Source organism: Sinohyriopsis cumingii, chromosome 18, assembly GCF_028554795.1.
Source record: "Sinohyriopsis cumingii isolate HCF-2022 chromosome 18, ASM2855479v2, whole genome shotgun sequence".
Classification (NCBI taxonomy): domain Eukaryota; kingdom Metazoa; phylum Mollusca; class Bivalvia; order Unionida; family Unionidae; genus Sinohyriopsis; species Sinohyriopsis cumingii.
This window is the reverse complement of record NC_142978.1, coordinates 45,570,154-45,596,227: the sequence shown is the minus strand read 5'-3', so window position 1 is coordinate 45,596,227 and position 26,074 is coordinate 45,570,154. Positions and strand designations below refer to the sequence as shown.

General features: G+C 37.7%; 2 protein-coding genes across 2 annotated transcripts in view; one reads left to right on the top strand and one right to left on the bottom strand.

Annotated features, from left to right (window-relative positions):
• Positions 1-253: 253 nt before the first annotated feature.
• LOC149776551 (uncharacterized) lies at positions 254-24,038 on the top strand. The gene is made up of 3 exons (XM_089941010.1): positions 254-1,169; positions 20,972-21,060; positions 21,598-24,038. The coding sequence occupies exons 1-3, from the start codon at positions 717-719 to the stop codon at positions 21,794-21,796; spliced, it is 741 nt and encodes a 246-aa protein (XP_089797136.1). The 5' UTR covers positions 254-716; the 3' UTR covers positions 21,797-24,038.
• Positions 24,039-24,171: 133 nt separating this feature from the next.
• LOC149776550 (polypeptide N-acetylgalactosaminyltransferase 5-like) overlaps positions 24,172-26,074 on the bottom strand; it is a 38,649-nt gene continuing 36,746 nt past the window's right edge. Inside the window, exons 12-13 of the mRNA XM_089941008.1 lie at positions 25,794-25,919; positions 24,172-25,429 (exon numbers count right to left, since the gene is read on the bottom strand). Coding sequence (XP_089797134.1) covers positions 25,298-25,429; positions 25,794-25,919 — 258 coding nt within the window. The 3' untranslated portion in view covers positions 24,172-25,297. The remainder of the gene's footprint in view (positions 25,430-25,793; positions 25,920-26,074) is intronic.

Here is a 26,074-nt window from a genome sequence, read left to right as displayed (position 1 = left end):
GCACTAAAAATATTTTCCAACAAAAGGGAGAAGATTGGAATTTATGACTGCCTCATCGTCATAAGATAACGATACAAAATTAATAACTGAAGAGGACAAGAATTGATGAAATGTCTGCTTATGACGACCCAGGATTTTTGTCCACGCTTCATATCACGCTATCGACATATCTTGGATCGATTTAACCGCAACTTCTCATATCTGTTTCTGTGTCCAGTATAGGATTTTCATGTGGTGTTACACCATTCAGTTTTATCGTTTTGGATCAGTGTGCTTGGAAATCCATAAGCGTTTGGTTTCCATTTAAAAGTTTGATTTCTGCAATCGTTATTGCACTGAGTTGATTCCCAAAAATGAGTGCGGAACATAGAATGTCTGTGAAAGAGAAAATCGAACAACTGGAACGTTCTAAGTCTGAATTACACCCGCCAATATTTGATAGCAGGAAGGACATTGTGATCAATAAAAGATCGCAGACGACAAGCCCAGACAGTAAAATTAACAAAACGCATCGCACAAATTTCATCAAGGTTATCGCAACGCAGACAGTGGACAACAGAGCGCTGAGCGAAGCAGACGAAAATTTCGCCGGTTTTGGGAGACGCGGTGAGAGGGATACAGACGAGGAAGTGAGCACCATGTAACAAGTCTCAATCGACATCACTCTGCAAGGTAAGGACGAACGAAAGAGTCCAGTTGTCGGAGTTGAATACAAAATGGACAGCGAATCGGTCGAAATTGTGCCTTTCAATGAAATGGGACCAGCCAATAACAATGTCATGACTCCTGAAAATGATAACAGATTTTTTGAAAATGGAGAACGATCACCGACCGAAAGGGGTGAATTTAGTTCGACAGATCCGGAGAAAGACAAGGAAAATGTTGGAGAAGAAAGCGGAGAAATATGTCAAGATCCAATTAATGAAGACAACTCGAAGAAAGAAGGAGATAGTGATAATGAAATAGAATACGAGTCTCCACGACCTATGACTGAAGAAGAAGAGATGACAATCATGGAACAATTCTCCAATGCTGACCCTAAGCATCTGCAATACTGTCTGTCTTTTTTTCGAAGAATGGACAAAGAGCGATACGGATATATCACCATCCAGCATTTATCCTATGCAGTGAAGACTATCAGACCATTCATGAAGGACAGAGAAATTGTGGTAAGTGCCTTTTTTCATAAGCTTCAAAATTCAAAACTGGGATGAGGGCAGTTGTCAATCACTTAGATTTCATGAAACTGCTGAGCAAGTAGTTGATTACTGTATGTATACATAGATTTATTCTCTGTTGTTTAGCATTCGTAGCTGTTATTTCATGTTATCTTTCGTCTTTCTCTCGTTCGTTTTGATACAGTTTTACTGTTTGTCTTTTTTTAATGCATTATTATGTTTTATCTAGTAGTTTTTTCTAATTTTCTTCTGTCTGTCTATCTGTACATGTGACTAGAATTTGTGAACGCTAGAGTTCAGTACTGTGTTTGTTCAGTGAAAATTGAAGAATTCTTTTGAAAACATTTCGAAGATAACTCGGTAAGTTTTTTCTTCTCAAAAGCAAAGTACTTCGTTGTAAGTATTTTTCAAGTGCTCGTAAGTAGACACACCTTTGTCTCGACTATCATTCTAATGCACGCTAACACAATTATCCACTTATGTATTCAGCTAAGCGAGAGGAACACATTATAGCTCGTTTGTTTCTTTTTTTCTTCTTCTTTTATTACAGTTTATTTTCTCCAAGACAGCACAGGTAGCAACGTTGTGTACGAACGAATAGGGAAAATTTTGAATTACGTGTTCTTTACAATACACATAACAAATAGATGCAGTCTCACATAGTTTTATTCGCCACGAAATGGAAAGGTTATTGCAGTATTTGACCATGTACAAGTAATATACACGTTTCGTAAACTGTATGATTACAGTGTGGTTTGGCTCACATTATTGAAACGACAGATTAATTGTTACACTTTTAGTGTTCATTTTCTTCATAAACATAACGATTGACAGAGAAAAGATGGATGTTGGCGTTGGATAAATCGTATTCTGCAATAACTCCAAACTGAGAGAGAGAGAGAGAGAGAGAGAGAGAACTCATGCATCAAAAACTCGCACGTTAATTTTTAGCATGATTAATCAATTTAAGAACTCGGACAAAATGTGTGTACCGACACAATGTCGAGTATGTCGTCTTTATTGATTAATCTGATAAGTCATAGCATTTTTCGAGTGTTGGCACTCGGGAGGGTTTAATAAATCCTCGGAGGCTCCATTTCCCCCAAAGCAACTTCTCTAATGTCACATTCGTACTAGGTTAGTCCCTCATAACAAAATACAAAACATTTTACCGTCATTTATCTCAATATGTTATTTCTATTCCCACGCTCGAAATTTTGCATCTTAGCAGCCTTTCATCTTGTTACTTGTGTTCCTTGCAGACGACATAAATTTGCAAACTTAAAAAAAAAATACCGTCCTTGATATTCAATACAATGTGTTGCAGCAAGAATGACGCAGAGACAGGTTCCAGGTAGAGATATCGTCTTTCAGTATAGTCAGTTTACACAATACTTATGTTTTCTTTATCACGACATTAGAGTCAATATACAATGATGCTTTACCTTTATCTGTGATAAATTTGACAGAATCGTAACCTCTTTTAATCGTAACCTCTTTTTTACCGTCCAAAATGTTTATGCAGTTCATTTTTGTTTAGTTTTCTAATTTGTCCTTTAGTGGTCAGTACATTAACGTTTTTGTACTCAGGTACAGTAAAAACATACATACATACATACATACACACACGTATGTGCGTGCGTGCGTGCGTACATACATGCATACATACATACATACACGTACGTGCGTGCGTGCGTGTGTGCGGACATGCATGCATGCATGCATACATACATACATACATACATACTTCAGTCAGTCAATTATGCTGGGGAAATATTGTTATTTAACTATCGTTAGATAACTGGATCCGCTGGAGTTGGCTCGATATCCTAACGTCAGCAAACTCCCCGCTCACAATAAAGACATGTTTGGACACGCTTGATGTATTCTATGCGAAACAAATTAAACTCGAATGATGGTGGAGATATTATTCATATATATTAATTTTTATTCATAATTAGTCGTCATGTGCATTACTTACACCCCGCTCACAAGTTGCATGAGCTAGTTTTGACCTTGGAGTTCTTGCACCCAGCTAAATCATTTTTAACAGAAATAATGGATTTTATGCCTTGATAATTCGTCAGTTACATTCGTACAATTTGTTAATGAGTTAGATTCAATAAATGAAGCGATACTTAGAATCGTGAAGCTTTGTGAGGTTTTAATCTTGACGAATAAAACAGGTCACTGTACTCCAGTTGTACGCTACACTATCTTGGGTCCAGTTATACGTTTTAAATTCTTTCTCTCTGTTCATGCTAGAATCATCAAAGTATATGTACATATCTCGATTAGTAGCACGTCGTCTCAATAAAAGAAGGTCGTTTGTGGGGGTTTTCAATAAAAGATAATATCCAGATCTTCTTTTAACGTTTCGTTGATCCTAAATTAAAATGGTGCTGATCTGATATCCAACATATATTTTATAATATTCTCTTAAATGGAAGTCATTTTGACTTGGGGTTTTCATCAGAAGAGTCCTTATGGTGTCCAGTTTGAATATTGTCCTCTCTACTCCTCACAAATAAACGGCTACATAAACATAGGGTTTACACCAATATGCGTTGCATGTTACCTAATTAGTCCAAAATGAAAAGGAGAAGCAGACTGTAAATTATTGGCTTTTGTTCTAATCCTTTACCTTCCATATCGTACCTCTTGTAATCTCCAATTACAAATTGATTAAATAAAATATGTTTAAACTAAATGAAAATAAATGGAACCAGTCGTACATCCGATATCCACTGCGTCTTTCTTGAATTTGTTTTTGTTTGTTGCTGCTCCCCCTGAAGAAATGATCATTATTGCATGGTCTTTTCACAGAAAGAGTTCTAATGATGTCTGCTTTGTCTTAAATGTAAATGGTGGCAATCTGACATCCAATATGTCCACCTCAGCAGATAATTTACATATCTTGTGTAGCTGAACAATATCAGAGAGGGTTTAATCACTCAGCAATTATAAAGAAGGTATGGTTGTATCTTGAATTTCCGGAAATTAATTTCGCCAAGTACAGCGTCAGTCCCTTCGAGGGAATCTTGTTTACCAGTTTTGCCCTCCTGGCTGAACTGTCAATTTGACATTTTCTGTACCTCTGCCTCCTTCCACTCCCACCCCCGTAATGATCAAAATATGGATATTTGTTAAATTTAGGTGGACACTGCCAGTTTGGGGCCGAAAAATGTCACCTGGGCTCACTTAAGGTGCAACACTACCGGATAATGTTAATGTTTCACGTTTAGTTCACGTCCACGTATTACGTTTTTGCTACCCTTGATAAATATTGTTATACCTAGAATCATGAAACTTGGTGAAGGGATGAATCTTGATGAGAACTACACCATCATCACAAAAGTAGGCCACGGTGACCCATGTTTAATGCTCCAATGAATTGTGCTCAGTTTTTTCAATTTTATTTCTCAAGCACTTTTCATGCTAGATTAATCAAAATAGATCATTTTAAGTATTATTTTACTGCGTTCAATATATGATGAGTTTCGGCGAATGTGATGTAAATAAATTACCGATAGCCCACTCGAATACAGAGATGCGTTCTCTGTCACTGTGTCAAATTATTTGGCGCAGTTTGGCGGGTTTCCGCACCCGCCATGTTCCTGGTTTTGAAATCAGCCATTCGTATCTGATGTGCATTATGTAGATGAGCGTCTGACTTGGAATCTGATGGGTTTAGTTGGACTTTGTACACTGACTTACTGAAAACATCAAAGTAATCAATTAAGGCCTCTTTTTTTCACGTGCAACACATGTCATCGTTTGAGATAGTCCAATAAATCAACTCCCCAAATCTGTGCTGATACTGAAGCATGACATGTGGTATGATGTCACCCGTTCATTTCATTAAAATGTGCAATTATGCTGCCTGCAAATCATTCCGGAACACCAAACTTAGGATTTGCTCCGGAAATATAATGTACATGCCACCAAAAGAACCCTTCAGTCGACGGTAGCTCCACAGCCGCGGGAAATACTGGTAAGTGTATAAAATGTACACCAATGTGTGCAGCCAAAAATGTCTGCACACTTTTGCATGTTTTAATGAATAGGTGATATCTGCCCCTAAACGGATATCCATGTCATCACGGGGGAGGGGCTGATTTATCGGCCTACTTTGGAGGAGATTCGTGAACATGATACAATTTGTTTCGCGCTTATTGCCCAAATTAAATGTCCACTATCACAAACCGGTTAATAATAACTTTTAGAAAAACAATGTAAGCATTAATAAAATCTACGGTACTATCATCATGGCTTGCTGCAAGGGCGATAAAGAACGTTGCTAAATTAAAACTATTTTGTATCTCTCCATCTGTCAAGATAAAGCCACTAAAAATGTTGGCACACAATAGCTGGGACTAGAATTACACCATGCAATTCCAAATGTACATATATGTACCTTTAGATGTTTGTTTGTATGACGGAACCCAATTGCTATTTACACCCTTTGTATTTATCAGTAGAACACCTGCACTCTGTAATATGAGCACAGCATCGCGTGATGGCACAATAATACCTAACATAAATTATTTCCATATGCAAATTGAATAAACTGTTGGCCTTTTCTACAGTAGGACTAGCTATGTTTCATAAGAATTCCATAGAAAGCGTCTAATGAACTGTGTGCATTGAATTTATAGTAAATTGTGGATAATTTCTTTCATTGACTATGAGAATCGTGCAGACATAAACGGACAAGGACTCGACTCGAATGAGAAAAGAACTTTTATCATTGAGTTTTGTTCATTTGATATTATAAAGTGCGAAATTATTGAAGAGTATAAAAGTACATTTTCCTATTTTAAAAATGCATAGATACAATATCCCTAAATCCTAACTTGAACCATGCTAGTGAGAGCTACACGCGCCCTTACAAGAGAAGATCACTGTGACCTACATTTCACAGTTTACTGGCTTGGGTTAAGTTAGTGCATTTAGCTTATGCCATGCTTTAGTTTCACTAAGATAAATTTTGCACTGAACATTAATTTCTCTTGGGACTATTCATGCTAAAATAACTAAACTTACGACGATAAGTATTTCTATTAGTACCACACACTTGCAATGAAAGTTCGTCATGACCTATATTTTGCCCTTTACTGGTTTTGGTTCCGTTTTACTTGTAGCTTATGACGACTAGACTTTTCGGCATGCTAAATGGATACTGTCCTTCCAAGAATCGCGAGATTTTGCGAGGAGAGGCACTGGATAAGTACTCGACCGTTATTGCTGAATTCCCAGACCAGCTTACTTCGGCTGCCTCGGTGCGACCTTGATAAAAGTACTTAGCTCCCATTTCATAGGAATTAAAGAGTCAATAATGTATTTAAAGTGCCGTTAAAACCAACAACCCACCCCCCAACAAATATGTAAAAGATTATAAGAACCAACAACCCCCCCTAAAAACAAATATGTAAAAGATTATAAGAACGCGCGCGCGCGCGCGCGTGTGTGTGTGTGTGATTTGGATTTTTAACGTAGCTTTAACAGTTTTTCAGTCATATCGCTACGATGTCTGCAGTGTAGCAGTTATAGTGATGTCTAGCACTGAGCATCATGCCGCAGACATGTAGCATAATGTCCTACCCAGTCACATTATCCTGACACCAGGTCGACCAGTCCTAACACTAACCTCTCAATGCTTAGCGCCAAGCGAGGCAGCTGTTAGTACCATTTTTTTTAATAAGTCTTTCGTATAACTCGGCCGGGGATCGAACCCGCGACCTCCCTCATCCGAGGCGGACGCTCTAACCACTGGAGCGGTCCCTTCTGGGGGCCGTGATACAAGTAAATCCGGTACGGTCAGATACGAAGTACCACTCAGTCATTCGTTGCCTTTACGACGGTACCGGAGAGACGGAGTTAAAATCAACTTGCACCACTGGGGTTGAGGGAACAGTAATAACAATGTTTGATCTGTATTTTCAGAACGGTGACTTAAAGGTCTCACTGGACATTTTATCTGGTAAATTTTCATCCAACAATGACCAATTACAGAAAAATGAGAATAATTTTACACTGAAGATACAAATAAAAACAAACTAATGATTTTTGTAGAAAGCATACATGTGAGATTTTGACTGCCGTAATCAGGTTAATTCCTGATGCAAATGGTGGCTTTATACTGAACCAACACTGCCACCAACCCCATAAGTTTACATTCATTTTTGACAAGAAATAGCCATTTTGAATATTTTCCTGTGACAAGGCAGCTAAAAGAATCAGTATGTGCCTTATGCATGAATAAAGTTCACTAGTACTATAACAAATTAGCATACTTTTCATCACCCCTCAACCATATAGATTTTTAGATATTTACCTCTGTAGCAGACACACATAAATACGTAAGCCAAGTCGGCAGCTCATTTGCAGCTCAAGTTACGCATTTGATCTCCAATGCTCATCTAACTGTGAATGGCAGTCACCAACAAGCCAACCTATTCCCAAGCCTAACTCAAAGTAAATCTAAACCACATTATAGATTTAGCTTATGTGTGAATTTATAAATGCAGGGCTTGTGATAATTAGGTTCATGCCTTCTACCTTAAAAATATGGTGTGTGTGTGTGTGTGTTTGTGTGTGTGTGTGTCAAAATACGAAACTATCCAGTGAGACCAAAGACGGTAAGATACATAGAGCAGATGCGGTTTTAGGGTTGTGATGGCCCGGTGCGAAATGACAATGGCACCCCCCCCACCCCCCTAATTTCTATACTACTGAATAAATTCTTTGAGATATTTCTAGAAATATGCAGTCTTGTTTTCAAACTCAAGTTTATTTTTAAATAATCTTTTTCTTAATTATAATCTGGTTTTTTTTATATAAAAAACTCCAAAAGTTTCGTCCCCCCCCCCCGCTTGCGTCCCTCGGTACTATCGCACCTTTCTCACCTAGCTAAGGTCGCAACTGCATCGACTGACACGATTAGAAAAATCATGATTTTCCCATCTTAGCACAGAGAAGCAAATTATGCAAAGTAATAGAAACATAAAAGCTAAAGAAAAAGAGCATCTTACAGACGACTTAACTGAGTGTGTAAAAAAGAGACCAATCATACGTGTATAACGGGAGCATGACTCAAGTTCTGATGTACACAACAACACTGGACTGCTTAGCATGGTCTGTTTTTCTACGTTGTTATGGGTATGCTGGTCACTCGATGGTGCCATCGATAGCGGTGTACTCGGGTTACCTATAACTGAGTGTTTGCAAATCTTTGTGTATATTTTTTCCTGTACCCCGAGGAGGACCTTGGTCTGTGTGTGTGTGTCTGAAAATGTACGGGTACGTGTCCTTTTTTTCTTCTCTTCACAACGCGCTAAATGGAATACCGCCTTCTCATTGGCCGGCCGAAAACTGGTAAAAGCTTATTAGTTATCATTTTAAGGAAATTCACTACGATCGTATTGAAAACGCCCGTCAGATGTCAATATATTTCAGCCAATCAAAAAGTCACGATGAAAAATGATTGTCAGCATGCGTACGCTTCGCGAAATGCAGATTGATTATTTAAAATATTTTTTGTGTACATGTATAAATGTATGACTGGTAGATAAATTCTAGGCAACATTACGAGCCCTGTGAACAAATTTGGATGCTTAACGTGATCTATTGTGAGGACACTGGGTTCATTAAAACGCCATAATGTAGTGGTGCAATATTGTCGCGTCTATTTAGACATCGTCCATTAATTTCCACAACGAGAAGCAAAGATATGAATGCATTTACATCACAATGTAGAGTGATAGAAAGATGTAATGATAATAATAATAATAATAATAATAATAATAATAATAAATTGATTAAACTAGTTGAGAGGAAGATATTGATTATTCGTTGCTATTCCATGTTTGATTAGACTCAGTAGGTAGCTGATTATTCGTTGCTATTCCATGTTTGATTAGACTCAGTGGGTAGCATTTCGAGGAACTGTACAGATGAACATAATGTATAGCTGAGTTGAAATGGTTGGCGAGTTTGGTTTGTTTTGAATGTTTCTAAATTTTGTGCTCGATAAGTCTTTTCTTAAAGTAAAATATGTCGCCAATAGACTGGATAACACAAATCTTGCACGTCAGTACGTAAATGATGAGTTAGTATAAAAAGAGGCCTCCTGACGTAAATTATGATTTAAAAGTGTGCGTAAGGACGTTGTTGTTGTAGGGTTTAAGGCCATTTTTCAGCACACGATAGGCTATACATGGCGGCCAGTATTAAAGGTGGAGGAAGAACCCGGAAAAAAACCGGAAAGAACCACCGACCCACGAGAAGCTACTGGCAAGCTTTCTCACATACCCACATTAGCCGAATCCGAGACTCGAACCCACGCAGACAGAGGTGAGATTGCAGTGATCCGTAAAGGAGAGCGCTTTAGACCACTCGGCCACTCGGGGCCCAGCGTAAGGACGTAAATAATGAATTAGATAAAAGAGGGCACCAGGACGTAAATGATGAGTTAGCTAATAGAGGGCGTCAGGACTTGAATGAGGAGTTAGCTAATAGAGGGCGTCAGGACATGAATGAGGAGTTAGCTAATAGAGGGCGTCAGGACATGAATGAGGAGTTAGCTAGAGGAGGGCGTCAGGACGTAAATGAGGAGTCTATAGAGGGCGTCAGAGATTCAATGAGGGGTTAACTAGACGACTGCGTCAGGACATAAATGATTAGACAGCTAGAAGAGAGCGTCAAGACGTAAATGAGGGGTTAGTTTTAAGAGGGTAGTAGGTGACTGGAGTCTTTGCAAAATTTTCAGCAAGATTGTTCAGTCTGTTTATATACTTTTAATAATGTCATGAATTTGGAGACCACGAATACAGTCGAGGTTATGGATGAATATATTTTAGTTGCTAACGTTACTTCCTATTTGAAGTTTATATTTTGGGAAATGTACCTACCTTTTTGTATTAGTCAAATATTTTATTGAAAATAGAGCACACTGTAGCGTATTGGTGATTTCGATGATAATCACTATTTTCAGGATGCCACCAAGCTAGGCAGATAAATCATCCCTTCGCCCGTGATGATATTGAGTTTCGGGTCAGGGGCTGATATCACATTCATTAAAAGCTGCAATTATCTGCATCCTAATTTGACTGCACACACCAGGGTACGTGTTAAACACTCACCGGTATTTCTCGTGGCAGTGCAGCTACCGTCGGCTGAAGGGGTCTTTTGGTGACATGTATATTATATCTCCTGAGCAAATCATGTTTGGTGACTTGTAAATCCACCTGGAATAGCACAACCATCTGTCATGTGGCCATTTTGAATTTCGCGCTTCATATGGCTGTTACCAATTACCGGTATGTGTTAAAAGTGTACGCGGGTTTGTTCTGGAATAATTTACATGCAGCATAATTGCACAGTTTAATGAATAGGTGACATCAGACCCACAACATCGTCCATTAACACAGATTTGTGGGATTGATTTTTCGGTCTACCACCAAGCAAAAACACTACCACGTTGTAATTTCCGACAGCTTGTGAATATTTCATATCAAATCGCCTTAGCCTTATCAAGACTTTGGACTATCTGGACCAACAAATTCTTCTCCGTCTGTCCTTCTTTTACTACTACTTTTAACATTACTGGTGTCGGAGAACAAATGACAACCAATGACGGACGCGTCGTTCTGTTGAATATTTAAGCTTTGGGCTGCTCTCTACTAGTGAATATAGCTATTTGGGTCCGCCACAGTAAAAAAACAACAGAACAATAAAAAAAAACAAAAAAAACCCACATCTTCTACTCATTAAACAACCCATTACAAAATCAGACGAGTATAAATAATCTGAAGATAACTAGATGATGCAACGTTTATTTAGGAAGCATACGGTAGTTCTGGGTTTCGTCGTACTTGCTCTGGAAATGGTCCAAAATCATTACTATCACGTCTCATGGCGCGGACATACAGCTCAGATCCTTCTTTAGGACGAGTTTAACTGCTGACTTCAAAACCAATTACCAGCGATCCTACTAGGTATTGGAGAAACGTCATCTTTTTTTTCTTGTTGAAGAAACAGATGACGTTGCTAACGAAGAAGAATCTGATTTGTAAAAGAACATCACATTTTGGATCTATAGTGTTCAAATGGTCTGGCTTTTTGGATGAATACGAACGCGAGAAAAAGTGATTTAGCAGTTTTAGTCTCCCGAAATGTATCGATCCATTTGTCTGGAAACAGGATTATGAAACAGTCTGGCTTTGAAATGTGCCCAGATCATGTGTATCTACAACTATTGTCGTTATCAATATACATACTACTCCCTTCACACATATTCTCGCGCGTTTGTGCTGGCCAGCTGAAGGCCTCCATTGTGTTCCCTTAATTAATCTACAGGGACTGATTTGTGCGCAGTAAAGTCCAGAAATACAAATGACGACATATTATCTAATTCTTCTATTGTCTTGAGTCCTAAACTGGAAGATCCGCCCACCCATCCACACACTTTGGGTTCAATGAAACACACAATTAGAAAGTTTAGTCACACTCTTTTAAAAAGAAATGTGAATCATGTGGTGCAGAATCATTGTTTACCAACCAGAACGAAGTGCTGACAGAATGGTATGTCATGTGGTATAGAATCATTGTTTACCAACCAGAGCGATGAACAGAGAGAGATGTATGTCATTTGGTGCAGAATCATTGTTTACCAACCAGAACGAAGTGCTGACAGAATGGTAAGTCATGTGGTATAGAATCATTGTTTACCAACCAGAGCGATGAACAGAGAGAGATGTATGTCATTTGGTGCAGAATCATTGTTTACCAACCAGAACGAAGTGCTGACAGAATGGTATGTCATGTGGTATAGAATCATGTTTTCCAACCAGAGCGATGAATAGAGAGAAATGTATGTCATTTGGTGCAGAATCGCTGCTTTCCGCCTATAATGAAGTACAGAGAGAAAAAGTATGCAATCTTGTGCAGAATCGCTTTCACCCAGGGTAGAGTACAGACGAGATTATATATTTAGTCAAAAGACATGGTACGTATACTTTTAAAAGGCGGCCGGATGGAGATATTGGTAATATGTATCATAGGTGGCTGTGAAAAGTGTACGATGTACTCGCCATCAATAGCGTACCAATTTATTTTAGATTTTAAAGGTCGAACAACATCACTTTGTTTCTGAGTTGCAGAATTAAACGAAAAGTACAGGCCATTGTTTAAAGAAGCACGGATAAGTATGGCGCCTATGGAGTCATAATGCCAAGAAAGTTTTATATGCAATTATTAGATTTAAAAAAGAAAAAGAAAATGGCCGTCAATAAGGTGAATCAAATGGACACGGGATCGAAACCCATCGACACGTGGAGTAAGCATTGTTGTTATTGAAAATGTTTGAGTAGAATGTGTATTCTATTTTAAAGTTCAGTTTTAGTACGTTTTTGTTAGGATGGCAGCATATTTTGGAATCATGAGATTATGCCTTCGAAGTGTGCCATTTTCAAAACCAGTTTTGCAAGGTGTATATAGATGATTTGCCTTGTTTGCTAATGATTGTAAAATCGTCTTCCTGGAAAGAAGGTAGCAAGGCCAGGTAAGCAGATAGGTGTATAATGAAAACCAAGAGTAGGTTTACCTAGCTGGACATTATAGAGCCTGAGAAAGATCAGCCAGTTAGTTGGAAGCTCTGAAATAAAATCTAATTTAACCTCGACGTCGTCCAAAATCATCACGACACAATGTCGTCCAGACTCTCATCACGACACGACTTCGTCCAAAATCATCACGAGCAACAGTCGTCCAGACTCATCACAACATTACGTCGTCCAGACTCATCACGAAACGATGTCGTCCAAAATCATCACGAGCAACAGTCGATCGAAAGCGTGAAGCATCATAGGCTGCCCTAGTTCTCGTGAATACAATAACACGATACCGTGGTGTGTATTATTTTTAAAACGGGAGTATCAACACCGCAAATTTTGCAACAATATCTTGAGAGCCCAGGCGAGTTTCATATCGCATTGGTCGTAGATTACAGGCTAGATTTGCTTGGTCCATACGGGCAAGTTTCTCTATCAGAAATATATACAACTATATCTCAGATCGAAATTTAACATCCTCTTGTTTTGTTTTGGATCAATCGAAATGTGAGTGAATAAACTGACTATATATGTTTAGTATTTTTAAGCCGTACGTAATGAGTGCAACTGAAACACGATGTAGACATTTTTGGGTTATCCTCCATGGCAATGCTTAGCACTTTACACCAAGAAATTAACCTGGCATCGCAACTGTCATTATTACCATTTCAAATGAATTTGTTGTAAAAAAACTCAATATACCTATTGAGGTGAGTATAGGTGGGAAGTGTCTAAAAACTGATTGTACGTGTTTGCTGAAAATATACAATATGTGCATGTACGGAGTGAATGTCACTGTCTTAGTTACAATGATCTATATAAAATCTGTTCACACATCATCATATGTTCTTATTCATATACGTCAGCATTTATCTGTATAAAGGAACTTCGATGTGCTTCAACTCACCAACTGACGATAAAACAGCACCCCCCACCCACCCACCCCGAAAATCTTACAACAGTATTAAAGCCTGCACCTGAATCTGGTTAATTCGTTGTATGAATTACTCGTATAAGGTCAACATGAAATTACCCTGCTGTAATAAACTTCACATTAAATTGGTCATTGTTTACTTTAGCTTTACGGATTTGTCTTTCAAGGTGTCATTCGGGGTCAGGGGGAATTCTTGTGTGGGCGAGTGGAGACCTCGTCAGAATGTTATCGGTATTGAAGCTATTACGTGGTTGTAAACAGGTCAATAAAGCACTCGACTTGGCTAGGAAATGTCAAGGGGGTTATTATCTTCGTTAGAATTTAAACTGAAGATCAATCTAATTTATTGTCTGGCCTTTATGTTAGCTGAAGGTGTGGTACGTTGGACATGAAAGTAACTTTTGTTAATATACATACGAAAGGTACGCGCACGCACCAGCTATGAAAGATGACCCTAATCAAGCCACTCAACTCAATCTGTTCTCACACAAAATTTAGTTCCATCCCACCCCGGCCCCTGTGCACTCAGAGACGTAGAAAAGACCAGATGCGCCCTTTTTGCATGCCGTGAGAGGTGATCAGTGAGGCCAGGAACAACGGTAGCTAAGTAGTCAGTGAAAGAGCGTAGGTTCGAATCCTACAATCGAATTAGTCTGAGACATCTATGGCGTGTGTCCTTGGGCGATGCACTGTACTCCAATTGTCTTGGCACTAAATAACCTAGTTATGTTGCTGTGACTTAAAGCACACACACACACACACACACACACACACACACGAACAACAACAAACACCATAATTTTGTAAAGTAAAATTTATCCAATGTATTATTGCAGTGAATGAAGTCAATGTGCTTATGGTGATAATATATCATCTATAATATTTCCTTTGTAATTTTAGAAGAGTGAGTTTGGATACCTTGACTAGAATACAGCCAAACCTGCCTCAAATATAGCTCTGGTAACCAATCACTCTTCATAGTCATCTTATGGCGGTCTGTTATACCGGATTATTGTCAAAATAAACCCGTCTTGTTTTAGCACTACACCACTGGTTATTTGGCTAGCGTAACAATATACTCCGCTCTCATAAAACGTCACAGCTGTCAGTACATAAAACCTGCCTTAGGAAGCCATTCTTCTCACTTCTCATTGGTGGCTGCATAAGACATGTTTTATGTACTGACAACTGTGACGTTTGATGAGACGTTTCATAAAACGTCACAGCTGTCAGCACATAAAACCTACCTTAAGAAGCCACTCTTTTCACTTCTCATTGGTGGCTGCTTAAGACGGGTTTTATGTACTGTCAGCTGTGACGTTTTATGAGAGCGGGGCATATTGTTACGCTAGCCAAATAACCAGTGGTGTAGTGCTAAAAAAAAAAAGATGTGAGAGAACGCAATAAAGAAGCGTAAGAATGAATGTTATTCATATGCGAGTGGGTGTGGGTGGGGTAAAAAAGTAAGGGAACAGCACTCCATCCCTGCAAATAAAGAGAAGTAGACTCTTTATTTCAAATTTACAGCGATTATGCGACACGTTACCTCCAGGATGTATAGTGTTACATTGAAAATTAGTACCATGGATAATTATTTGACACCACTGCATGAACTATTTATCTAGAAATATGAAACCTATACGACAAATCTCCACATCGTGAAATGTAATCTCATGTTTGTCGTCATGTTTGCCAGAAAAGTGCAAATAGAGAAATAAAAAATAAATGCTTAAGATAAAAAATCGAACGAAGTCTTTGTGCTAATTTGTATTTGGTTTTATTTGTATTCTTGGCATGCTTCATTGTCAGCCGTGAAATGTAATTTTAATCAAGCCACAAAATTTAACTGCGTAATTGCTTTATTTATACATAAGATCTGATTTAAAATTCAATGGTTTTCAAACCTCCGTGTAATGCTTTACAATGTTAATATATAATATCAGTGCCCTACATCTATCCTTTGTCCTTTAAATTTACTGAAGGATTTTGACAACATAGCCATTTCAGTTTTATGAATGTGTACTTCTGAAATTTGAAAATATCAGAAAAATATCATAAAATCAGAGCGAGAGACAACATTGCCATCGCCACCTGGAACATTAGAACAATGGCACAAATTGGAAGACTCCAAGAGCTGACACATGAGCTGGAACACTACACATGGGACTCTGTGAAGTTAGATGGAAATCCCTAGGAGAACACCAAACCGAAGATGGGCATATATTATACTATAGTGGAGAGTGTGACAAGTCCATAAATGGAGTAGCCTTCCTTGTAAACAACGCCATCAAAGGATCTGTGCTTGAATGCTGCCCCATATCTAGCAGAATCAGCTGAAAGCATCTTCCTTTAACATCACAATTATCCAAGTCTATGCTCCAACTACCGATCATGATGATGAAGAAATAGAGGAGTTTTACAACAAACTACAGGGTATTCTAAACATGGTCAGTAAAAAAGACATCCTCATCATCCAAGGAGACTGGAATGCCAAAGTTGGTAAAGATGCTCTAAAAGACTGGGAAGAACATTGTGGACCTTCTTGCAATGAGCTTACCAATGAAAGAGGGAGACGGCTGCTCGAGTTCGCAAGCTACAACATCTTGGTACTAGCCAACACCCTGGGACAACATAAAGGTTCACGATGCTGGACATGGCACTCACCAAATGGAACCCATCACAACCAGATCGACTACATACTGGTTCAAAACCGTTACCGATCTGGCATCAATAGACCAAAAACAAGGACATTTCCAGGTGCTAATGTTGGGAGTGATCACGACCTCGTGATTATGAACTTCCGAGTGAGGCTGAAGAAAATTAACAAGCCAAAGAACATCAGGCTCAAATTCAACCTTGAACAACTGAAGGACCCTAACATCTGCAAGTCATTCAAGCCACAATTGGAGGAAAATTTTCTCCACTCCTTGTGATGGATGGTGATGTCACAGACACCTTCAACACAGTCATGACAGCAGCTGCCAAGGACATCATTGGCCTCCATCGCTCAAAGAAAAAACCCTGGGTTACAGAAGAGATTCTGAAGTTGTGTGATGCCCGAAGAGAACTCAAAAGCACCAGACACACAACAGGGGCAATGGAGTACCGAGAAATAAACAAGAATATCAGAAAAAAAAACTTGAGCAAAGCAAAATAAAATTGGATTGGACAAAAGTGCACAGAAATGGAGAACAGTCTGATAAAGAATAACAGCAAAAAGGCATTCCAAATTGTGAAAGACCTCACCAGACAGAAACAACCAAGAGTCAGTACCATTCAAGACAAAAATGGAAAATGCCTCACAGAAGCGAGTGACAATGCAGAAAGATGGACTGAGTATTGCAAAGAACTCTACAACCATCAGTCCACAGGAGACCCAGAGGTGCTTGAAGTTCCAAACTCTTCAAATGATGATGACTTCCCCATTCTCAAAGAAGAGGTGGAGTCAGCAATAAGAGCACTGAAGAATGGGAAGGCAGCTGGAGTAGGCAACATCCCAGCTGAACTTATCAAGAATGGGAGAGAATCAGTGAAAGAGCCACTAACAAAAATCTGCAACACGATCTGGCAGACTGGTGAATGGCCAACACAATGGACCCAGTCACTGATTATAACATTTCTCAAAAAAGGCAATCTCCAGCTGTGCCAAAATTAAAGAACTATCAGTTTGATCAGCCATGCTAGTAAGGTAATGCTGAAGATCATCTTGAACAGACTGAAACCACAAGCAGAAGAAATAATCGCTGAAGAACAGGCCGGGTTCTGGAGTGGAAGAAGCACAACAGAACAAATATTCAATCTCAGGGTTCTGTGCGAAAAGTACTCGCAACACCAACAAGACATCTATCATGTGTTCATAGATTTCAAAAAGGCCTTTGACAGGGTGTGGCATGAGGCATTGTGGGCCACAATTAAGAAGTATAACATGGATCAAAAGTTAACCAATACCATCAAACAGCTGTATGCCAAGACTACCAGTGCAGTAATTGCCCAAGGTTCTGTGGGGGCTGGTTCCAGACAACAGTGGGAGTGCGTCAAGGCTGTCTCCTGTCACCCACGCTTTTCAACATCTACTTAGAGCGCATCATGAGCGAAGCCCTGGAAAACCACTGTGGGACAGTCAGCATTGGAGGGCGTAACATCAACAACCTCCGCTTTGCAGACGACATTGATGGGCTGGCAGGCAGTGAAGACGAGCTTGCCACCTTAGTGAAGAACCTGGATGAAACATCTTCCAGATTTGACATGGAGATAAGCGCTGAGAAGACAAAGCTGATGACAAATAGTGGCAAACAAATCTCAGCCAAGATTAAAGTCAGAGGACATGAACTGGAAACAGTGAGCCAGTTCAAATATCTTGGTCCCATAATCACTGAAGAGGGATCAAGAGCAGAAATTTTGTCAAGAGCAGCACAAACAATGGCAGCTATGTCAAAGCTAAGACCCATCTGGAGAGACAAGAATATCTGTCTGAAAACTAAAATCAGACTATTGCGAGCTCTTGTCATCTCAGTCTTTTTGTACTCATGTGAGGCATGGACCCTGACAGCAGAATTGCAACGAAGAATCCAGTCACTTGAAATGAGATGCTACAGAACCATCCTTGGCATCTCTTACATGGACCACATCACAAATGAAGAAGTGCGTAACACCATCAGGCGCGAAGAGGGCCAATATGAGGACCTCCTCACCACCGTCAAAAAGAGAAAGCTGAAATGGTATGGCCATGTCACTAGAGCCAACAGTCTATCCACAACAGTCCTGCAGGGCAGTTCCCAGGGTGGTAAAAGGAGAGGTAGACAGAGAAAAAAGTGGACTGACAACATCATAGAATGGACCAGGAAAAGTTTTGCGGAGACACGGGCATTGGCACGTGATAGAGACAAGTGGAGAGAACTGGTCAGATGTTCAGCAGCGCAGTGCCTCGACGACCACACTAGGTCATGAGACTGATGATGATGACGAGCTGTGACATTTTATGAGAGCGGGGCATATTGTTACGCTAGCCAAATAACCAGTGGTGTAGTGCTAAAATAAAAGACGTGAGAGAACGCAATAAAGAAGCGTAGGAATGAGTGTTATTCATATGCGAGTGGGTGTGGGTGGGGTAAAAAAGTAAGGGAACAGCACTCCATCCCTGCAAATAAAGAGAAGTAGACTCTTTATTTCAAATTTACAGCGATTATGCGACACGTTACCTCCAGGATGTATAGTGTTACATTGAAAATTAGTACCATGGATAATTATTTGACACCACTGCATGAACTATTTATCTAGAAATATGAAACCTATACGACAAATCTCCACATCGTGAAATGTAATCTCATGTTTGTCGTCATGTTTGCCAGAAAAGTGCAAATAGAGAAATAAAAAATAAATGCTTAAGATAAAAAATCGAACGAAGTCTTTGTGCTAATCTTTATTTGGTTTTATTTGTATTATTGGCATGCTTCACTGTCCGCCGTGAAATGTAACTTTAGTCAAGCCACAAAATTTAACTGCGTAATTGCTTTATTTATACATAACATCTGATCTAAAATTCAATGGTTTTCAAACCTCCGTGTAATGCTTTACAATGTTAATATATAATATCAGAGCCCTACATCTATCCTTTGTCCTTTAAATATACTGAAGGATTTTGACAACATAGCCATTTCAGTTTGATGAATGTGTACTTTTGAAATTTGAAAATATCAGAAAACTAGACAAAGTTATTTAACATTTACAATTCTTTTATAATTTTGAAGTTTCTAAAGTGAAAATATCCAAACAGAGTTTGCAATCTTCTGAGATACATAACATAAATAGTCATAGCTGAATCTTCTCAAACCCAAATCAAACCCCATCATTCAAATATTAAAATAGTGAAAATTGTATATCCTTTAAACGTCCTGTTGGATATACAAATTTCATTTTCATAAATGGGAAAAATCAGGGGAATTAGTTTTCTCCTAAGCGGAACCTGAACGTATCGGCTTGTCGACATCGGAGTCTCGTTTAAATGACCTCCTGTGGTTGATCGCACCGTTGATCCTGAATAGAAACTATAACAATTAGACCGGCAGTGTTGCCACCATGGCAACCATCTTGCAAATATTGTTATTACTGCCTCTCTTGAATGGATGGTCGCATCGACATGCGGTTTTCACTTAAAGACACGAGTCACTAAGGTAGCCATCTTGAAAATATTCATATCGCTATTTTTCTGAACTCATAACGTAGCAACACTGGAATTTCACCAATAGAGGACGTATGTTGTGTATGTGTTTCTCAAGAAATAGTGCCAGTCAGGCCACCAGTGTACCTGCCACGGTAACAATCTTAGATATTTTGTTATTGCTACTGCTCTTCAGCAAACGATCGTATAGATATTATATGTAACACTGCTAAACGAAAATAGCGCTAATCAGAACTCCAGAATGACGATAATGGTGACCATCTTAAAAAACTTATCATTACTTATGATGGTATGGTCATATCGAAATGGGGTTCCTGCTTATTACTCCAGCACGAATGGTGGCTAGCACTTTTTGTAGTATGGATTTTTAAAAAATGAAAATCATGCAAATATGACTAGAGGTCATTACTTGTGTTATTTTCTTTAATGAGCTTTTTTACAAAATGTCTTGTACATATTCAAACTTAAGACGAGACACTTGAATTTCGTTGCATTCTATTAAAAAGTTTACTGTCAACACGCTGAAATATATTTCGTTCTGAAAGGTTTTTGATCCGTGTTATTAGTTGTACTGGCTTTACAGCGTGACAACACAAACAAATATGAATGGATCTTTATCAAACACAACTTTAAGATATGTCTGAAGAATACATTAAATATATTAAATTATGTCAGATCAAAAATTTGCTTGGGTATTTTTCTCCCAAGAAATACTAATAGATTTTAACCAAACGTTGCAGGTGGGTATGTCTGAAAGCAAACAAAAACAAAGGGTAGGAACTTTTCCTGGATTCATGAAGATTCTTTTCGACAAGTCCACTGTTTGCAAAGTAGCGCACATATGCTATCCTAACACTTTACTATTGTTTAAGCTTTTAAACGTGAATAAAGTTAGATACCAAGCAGTTTTTAACAAACCGTATCCAGATGGTTTTGGGACCAAAGACAGTACAGTCGAAAGTTTGGACTAATGATTAATATGCCCTCCAACTTTTATATTTACAGTATATTAAGTTCGGTCTATCTTAGCTGTAACAAAAAAGTATTCACTTTATCCTGTCTTTTTCAGGAAATATTTGTGGATTTAGACGCTAATCATGATGGCCTGGTTAGCTTGGAAGAGTTCTTGACAGAAATGACGAAGCTTAAGATAGTCGAGTAAGAGGATTTTACTTTTTCTGTTCCTTCCTTCCATCTTTCATTCTTTCCTTCCGAGGTTTTGAATTTATACCGAACCTCTGTCACACTGTTAGTATATCACCGAGTGGTCTAAAGCGCTCTCCGTTACGGATCAATGCCATCTCACCTCTGTCTGCGTGGGTTCGAGACTCCGATTCGGCTAATGTGGGTATGTGAGAAAGCTTGCCAGTAGCTTCTTGTGGGTCGGTGGTTCTTTCCGGGGATTTCCCGGGTTCTTCCTCCACCATTAATACTGGCCGCTATGTATAGCCTATCGTGTGCTGAAAAATGGCGTTAAACCCTACAACAACAACTTAAATCAATTATCCATGCCGAGAAGGAAGTCGAATTCTTCATGAGGAACTAATTTTATTTTCTAATTATTACAAATTTATTGAATCAAAGAAAGATAAATCTCAATCAAATTTCAAATTGTTTTGACTATTATACACGAGGACTAAATGATGGGAAAATATCGACGAAAAGACTTAACTCATGTTAGAATTTTTCTTTCAGTGAACAGGAATTACGGAAAGTTTTCGACGGCATGGACAAGGATAAAGACGGTTTTCTATCGGCAGATGATTTGAAAAGCAGTTTTGAGGAAGATGGCTTCATTCTCACAGACTTCGACACAGAAAGCATACTTAAACACGGTCATCACGAGAAAAAAAAATTAACTTTCAAAGAATTTTGCAGATTTAGTGGGAAATGACTGAATAATGAACAAAACCAAATGAGTCTGTGTAGGGTCAAACCTTTATTGCACTAAAGACATCATTTCTTTGTTACAAACCGTATGAATACAAGTATAATATGTAATGTGGTGATTGAAATTGTTTGGTGCAAACTGTTTCTTTATTATAAAATAAGCAAATAATTTTGCCTGTGAGATAATGAAGCACCAGTTTCATTGTTTTTTCCCCCATCCATCAAATCAACCCGTAGGTGAAACAAATTATTGCTCCGTACTAAAAGATAACAACGGCTTATGTTAACGTGTAATTTCTTTACATCTCATGCCTATGAAACTTACAGGTTTTCAGAATATGGATAATGCTTAAGTAACACATTAGACTAAAACAACTCTCATACTGTATATATATATATATATATATATATATATATATATATATATATATATATATATATATATATATATATATATGCTCTCAGTTGTAAAGATTTGCTCATATTTTTTCTTCAAATGTATATGCAATGTTGATTAAAAATAAATGAATAACTTTTTATATTTCACATTATCTCACTTTACATACCTGTTTTTAGCTGTTAGCTATATAATATCGAAATTATACTCTTTCCCCGTGTCATATTTACTCACTGCACATACGTATTTTTCTATGCAGTTGTGCTTCATTATAGAAATAGCAACTTGATTTGTTAATATATCCATGCAGTATAGAAATAGTAACTTGATTTGTTAATGTATCCATGCATGATAGAAATAGTAACTTGATTTGTTAATGTATCAATGCATAATAGAAATAGTAACTTGATTTGTTAATGTATCCATGCATAACAGAAATAGTAATTATAGGTTACTGCATTTGTATGGGAAAATATGAACGAGTTTTTTGGATGGAATACTGCACGAACTTGTGAGTGCAGTATATCCTTCCGACAAAACGAGTTCATATTTTCCCATACAAATACAGTAACCTTTTTATTATATGCTCATTTTGTATTCTACCTAAGGTTTAATTATATAAACAAAATACACTACAAGAAACAAAGTAAATGAATGAAAGCCGTATTCCAAACTAAATACACAAGCGCAGATTTGTCATAATGAAATCATTATTAATGCGCACATAACTCCGCCCAGGTAAATTTGACCTTAGTCGCGCGCTCGACATAACTTTCGAAAGAAAATGGCGTGCCTAGTTGAAATTTGCAGTCATATTGTGAATGAATGCGCATTTACAACTGTTCCATTTGATCTGGAATGAATATATTTTGATATTTTGTTTCGATTCGACGAAAGTTTGTGATTTTGGACTGGATTCATCTGTGCAAATTATACATGAAATACATCGGATTGAAGCGGCGCGGGCGAAGCGTGTTTACGTCTGCAAATGTGTCTGTTTCTGTCATTGAATATTTGAAATCATAATGTGGGAAAAATATGAAGTCTTTCAATTGCAATTATCAAAAAAACGCCATTTCATTTTGAGTGCAATAAGGAGGATGCAATTGCACTTATCATCGAAATTACAGCACAGTTTCGAAATGTGTAATCCAGATTGAAAACCGATGACATGGCTTATGTAATTCGGATTTGCAGAATGAAGAAAATACATTTTGAGGAAATTCAGGATGTAAAACTGTAAGTATATTTTATTTTGCCATTCTTATCACCAGCTAAAGAAAACAGTATATGCCTTGTCACTTGTATGTTATTTGTAAGGACCTAATCTTCCGTCATTTATATAATGTAGCTAGCCTAAATCCGAAACATTGTATCAACGCGGAATGTGCCAAAACAGCTGGGTTTTTTTTGCAGTCCACGAAACATGTTTTAGTTCATTCAGAAACAAATTTAAACAACCACAACGTAAAGAGCCTCTTGCGCGAGTGTACATGATTTGTTTACAAATCAAAAGTGCTGGCGTCTGAGTCCATTGTTTGTTTACAAAAGAAAGTAGTTCCTTTATTCACGTGAATGCTATATGTGTATTGTCGCGCGCGTTCAGTATTGGGGAATATTGAACGATTCTGACAATGTAAAGTTAACGGGGGAAAAAATGAGCATATAATAACTTGATTTACTAATATATCCATGCGTAATAGAAATAATAACTTGATTTGTTAATATATGCATGCAGTATAGAAATAGTAACTTGATTTGTTAATGTATCCATGCAGTATAGAAATAGTAACTTGATTTGTTAATATATCCATGCAGTAATATCGATTTATTAAACTACAAAATAAAGTGCACAGTTTGACTGTTTTATTAAAGAAGAAAAAATATATATATATTAAGAGTTCGGTCGTATAACAAAGCAAACAAACTCACACACACACACACACACACACACACAAACCAGCGTTCAAATCAGTTGACATTTTCCCAGTTTCGTATAATTTAGACGGAAATTTTCTACCCCCTTCACAATACTATAAAACCTTTTCCCTATGTATGTTCAGAAAAAGCGACACGTACACACGCATAACGTGAATCAGACGTCGAATACAACGTTATCCTTACCACAGTCAAGTAATAATTTAGTCTAAGCTATTCCTCTCTCTCTCTCTCTCTGTCTCTCTGTCTCTCTCTCCTAAAACTAATATAAGCATCACTGAGATACATGTAAATGACTTTAACTATTCGTAACTTCAGTATGCGATGCAACATATTCAAACCATATGGTGATAGATGTAAAATATTTGATACAATCATAATACAGAGTTCGTCTGGATAAAGATGAGAAATATACAGAGATGATAAAATCACACATTTTTCACGGAAGTTTCGTAATATTTTTTCTTGATGTATTTGATAATTTGATAACTTTGTTCATAACACGAAAGACTTTCTTCGACTGTGAATACCCGATCATAACACAAAACACTCTCTTCAACGTCGCTGAAATCATAACAGACTTATGAAGGCAACGAAGCTTTAATCAGCCTGACCGAACATGCGTCTTGCTATTTTTGTGGACGTGCGGTCGAGATGTCATTTCGCATAATAAAAAAATAAGTGAAAAATACATTCTGTTTTTTGTTTATGTTTGTCTATGTTTCCGTCACTAGTTGCACTCTTAGACTGATTCATCATAGCTTAAAAGTTGCTTTTCATGAAATAAATGTGATTGAATATAACTAAAGTATTGGAAAAGAAACGAAATAGAACACAATGTTGTATTTCCTAATATTTTCTATATGAAATGCTTGTCTGTCCCTTCTGTTTCAACTTTTAACGATTTTTTTCCAAAGATTATGTGCTCACCGAGTTTATGATTTCTATCGCTTTCCTGGTTTTGAAAACACTTTGCCATTCCATCCAGCCCTTCTAGGAGTTCAAACAACATTGATACAAAACGTCACTGATAGACATCTCTAGGATTCGTAAGCTAATCTCATGAATGAATCGGAACTTTTCGGTCATTTCGGTCACCGAAATATTTAATTGATGGATCACGGAAATGGCCGAGTGGTTACGATTGACTTTTTTTTACGTGATTGGCAATCACTGCGATTTGAGATTTACAAAGTGAAAAAGTTGACGTGGAGAATTTAGACAGACGTTCAGCTTTAACATTCTGTTGTCCGCTGCCCGTTCCATACACAGTCCAGATGTAATCTGCTGGATATGAGAATCCTGAAAAATGTTAAATCCAAGTAATGATATTAGGAAAAAAAAGAGAAGAACATGGCTCAAGTTTTAATTAAAATATATTTCTAGAATCAAATCTTCTATCTCATAAAATTTTTATCATCATTATCATCACTGGCATCGTCATTGATCGTTATCGTTGTTTTCTAAAATAAAACTTTATTTTTGATGAAACTTAAAAAGTTAATTCATTAGTTGTAACAATTCTTTTTGTTGTGCACTCAGTAAAATTCGATTTCAGGACTTTTGCGTTTCAAAAAAGTGCTATTTCCATTGTAACTAATTTTTTATATATTTATTTATTATTTGCTTATAACAGATGCATTCGGATCAGATGCATATAACGTACCTGAGTGAAACGCCATTTTTGTCCCTCATTATTATCGCGACACGTCGAGTATCTGATCGTATTTTCTCGGTAGTCTATGCAACCGTTGTCATGACGAATTTCTCCAGATTCGGTCATCACCCAAAACTGATGCAATTTATTTTAAAGAAACAAAATAGGATCATTAGTGTATAGACTAAATAACATGTCAACACTGTAATATAAAACTGGCGTATTATGGTGAACTACAAGTGACATGATCGTCGTGAAATGATAGAGAATTTCAAAATCATAAGCAAGAA

Coding starts and splice junctions, on each gene's coding strand:
- LOC149776551 (XM_089941010.1), top strand. CDS start 717: ATGGACAGCGAATCGGTCGAAATTGTGCCTTTCAATGAAATGGGACCA. Junction 1,170..20,971: donor TGAAGGACAGAGAAATTGTG/GTAAGTGCCTTT, acceptor TGTCTTTTTCAG/GAAATATTTGTGGATTTAGA. Junction 21,061..21,597: donor ACGAAGCTTAAGATAGTCGA/GTAAGAGGATTT, acceptor TTTTTCTTTCAG/TGAACAGGAATTACGGAAAG.